The following is a 2,496-nucleotide window of genomic DNA, read 5'->3' as shown; positions in this document are numbered from 1 at the left end:
ACTGCTGGGTTTTAAATGATTATGGTTTTAAAGTTGGTTGTCATCAAAGTTTTGAATTTTCTTCCTTTTGGCCAATTAATTGGACAGATATTTACTGAGGACTTCTGTTCTAGATATTGTTCTAGGTGCTAGGAATATATCAAAAAAGAAAACGATTGACTATCTCTGCTAACATGAAGTTTGCATTCTAGTGGAGTAGGAAAAATAAATGACAACTACATGTAGTGTAAGTAAGAATATGACATGATACAGTAGATGGTGAAAAGTACTATTCAAAATACAACAGGACACAGGAGTCTAGAGTGGTGGGGCTAGGGGTAGATAGGTTGGAGTATTAAGAGATGATCAAGGTGGGCCTCATTGAGATGCTAACATTTGGGTGAAAGCTTGAAGGACGTGAGGGAACCAGCACAGGGAAAGCTGCGTACAAGCAGATAAAGCCTGTAAAGTGGAAGCTTTCCTGGAGTGTGAAGCCAGTGTGTGAAGATGAGCCTTATAGGACAGGAGGTGAGATAGGAGAGGAGGTGAAGACCTAGTTGGCCACATAAAAGAGGGAGACTTAGAAATAATAAATACTTAAGTTAATCAGTATTCTCTGATTCTTTACTGGGAATTCCAAATTCTCATTAGATCCTAAGATACAATCATTTCAGTTTTTTCCTTCCAGCTTCCTGGAATGGAACTGTGTTCTTTGTGAAGGCCTGAGGAAGAGCAAATTTAGCTGCCAGCTGATAGCTCCCGTGCTAGCCTAAACCCGTAGTATATCACCATTCAGTCTTGAGTTAAAGGGTTGTCCTTTTGACAGAGTTTCATATGTTATGTATTTATACGAAGAACACACACATACTTCTCAAATGTTTCATGCATTAGTGAGAGGACAAAATGAATTGCTTACCGACATACTGCTTCCAAAATTCAGTCTACAAAGAAAAAATATGAGGATAAGTTAATGGTAGCATCTACAGTATTTTGGTGTTGATTTCTTCTCTTTTATAACTTTTATAATACATGTATATGTATGGATATTTTAAAATTACAAAGAGAAGTATCTTTTTTTAAAGATTTATATTCTTTGCTTCTGAAGGATATTATGTAGAAATACTCACCGTTCTTTCTTTGTTTTCAAAAACTTCTTGTGCTTCTTCAAAACTACACTTTTCTTCTATGCATTCTCTCTCAAGATTCCCTCTAACAAACTCTTCCAATTTACCTGAATTATACCTCTTTGGCCGAGTCAGAATTTTGGTGGCATTTTCATGATCAAGAAAAACTGAAATTTAAAAGAGCTATACTTTAGAAAAAAGAAAACATCATGAAAATTAAATAGATCTCTTAAGAAAGGCTTTGTTTTTAATCCAAGTAATCCCAAAGCCAATTTCTCTTTGAGGCATAGAGCCAAAATCTGTGATGTTTCCACAGTACTGTATACACATGGAGATTTAGGAATTAAAATTCAATTTTACTTTTAGTCAGGAGAGCTCCACTAATAAAAGGTCAGATTTTCAATCGTGTTTGAATTTACTTTGGATGATAAAGAAAGTTCTCAAATAAGCAGTTAACTTCACACTTTGTCATCACTTGAAAATAGCTCATTGCAGATCTTTGCAAGGTGATCCATCACCCTGGCTGGGCTGTGTTTTCAGGATGCAGTTGCCCAAATGACTTTGCAACAAATGTGTCCTGAAGAACAGACATTTAGGCAACTGTGATCCTGCTGCAAAAGTGACTGTGGTGTGTCTCCCTAGATGTTAAACAGAAACCACTGTATTTTTTTTTTTGTGTGTGTGTGTGATAGGAATTCCAATGATTTAAGCATTTCTCTGGAATTTAGGATGTGGTTTATTTTAGCTATGACTGCCTAGTCTGTAGAGATACTCTTGAAGTCTGGAGGGTTGAGGTCTCTATCCGAATTCTCTTCCTCCTTTGTTTTCTCCTGTGTCTCTATATCTGTCTCTGTCTCTGTCTCTCTCTCTGTCTACATACATAGTCATGTGCCACACAATGATTTTCAGTCAATGATGGACTTCACATATGGTGGTCCCATAAGATTAAAATACCATTTTCACTGTATCTTTTCTATGTTTAGATGTATTTAGAAATGCAAATACTTAGCATTGTGTTACAGTTGCCTACAGTGCCTGGTACCCAGTACAGTAGCATCCTCTACAGGTTTGTAGCTAGGAGCAATAGGCTGTACCATATCACTTAAGTGTGCATACATACTATTTAGGTTTATGAAGTGCATTCTGTCATGTTCACACAAGGATGACATTGCCTAATGACACGCTTCTCAGAATGTATCCCAGTCATTAAGCTATGCATGACTGTAAACACACATACGTGTTTGTCCGTGTATGTATGTATATAATTAACAAGAGGAACTCAAGAAGTTGCCTGGAGCTGTTCCTTTCTTCAAGAGACTGGCAGTATATCTGATGCCATCTCAATAGGACCAAGTGCTTATAACATGATCTTTCCAGGGCATTTGGGACTACT

General features: G+C 37.0%; 1 protein-coding gene across 1 annotated transcript in view; it reads right to left on the bottom strand.

The window, feature by feature from the left end:
- F9 (coagulation factor IX) overlaps positions 1 to 1,274 on the bottom strand; it is a gene marked incomplete at its 5' end in the record, with an annotated part of 35,527 nt that extends 34,253 nt beyond the window's left edge. Inside the window, 2 exons of the mRNA XM_023517695.1 lie at positions 896 to 920; positions 1,107 to 1,274. Of these exons, the coding sequence (XP_023373463.1) occupies positions 896 to 920; positions 1,107 to 1,274 (193 nt within the window). The remainder of the gene's footprint in view (positions 1 to 895; positions 921 to 1,106) is intronic.
- Between the last annotated feature and the right edge of the window lie 1,222 nt (positions 1,275 to 2,496).

The sequence above is a fragment of the Otolemur garnettii genome, unplaced genomic scaffold (genome assembly GCF_000181295.1).
Source record: "Otolemur garnettii isolate 467f Iridium unplaced genomic scaffold, OtoGar3 scaffold00117, whole genome shotgun sequence".
Taxonomy (NCBI): Eukaryota; Metazoa; Chordata; class Mammalia; order Primates; family Galagidae; genus Otolemur; species Otolemur garnettii.
The sequence above is the reverse complement of the archived record's forward strand: the minus strand, read 5'-3'. Positions and strand labels throughout refer to the sequence as shown.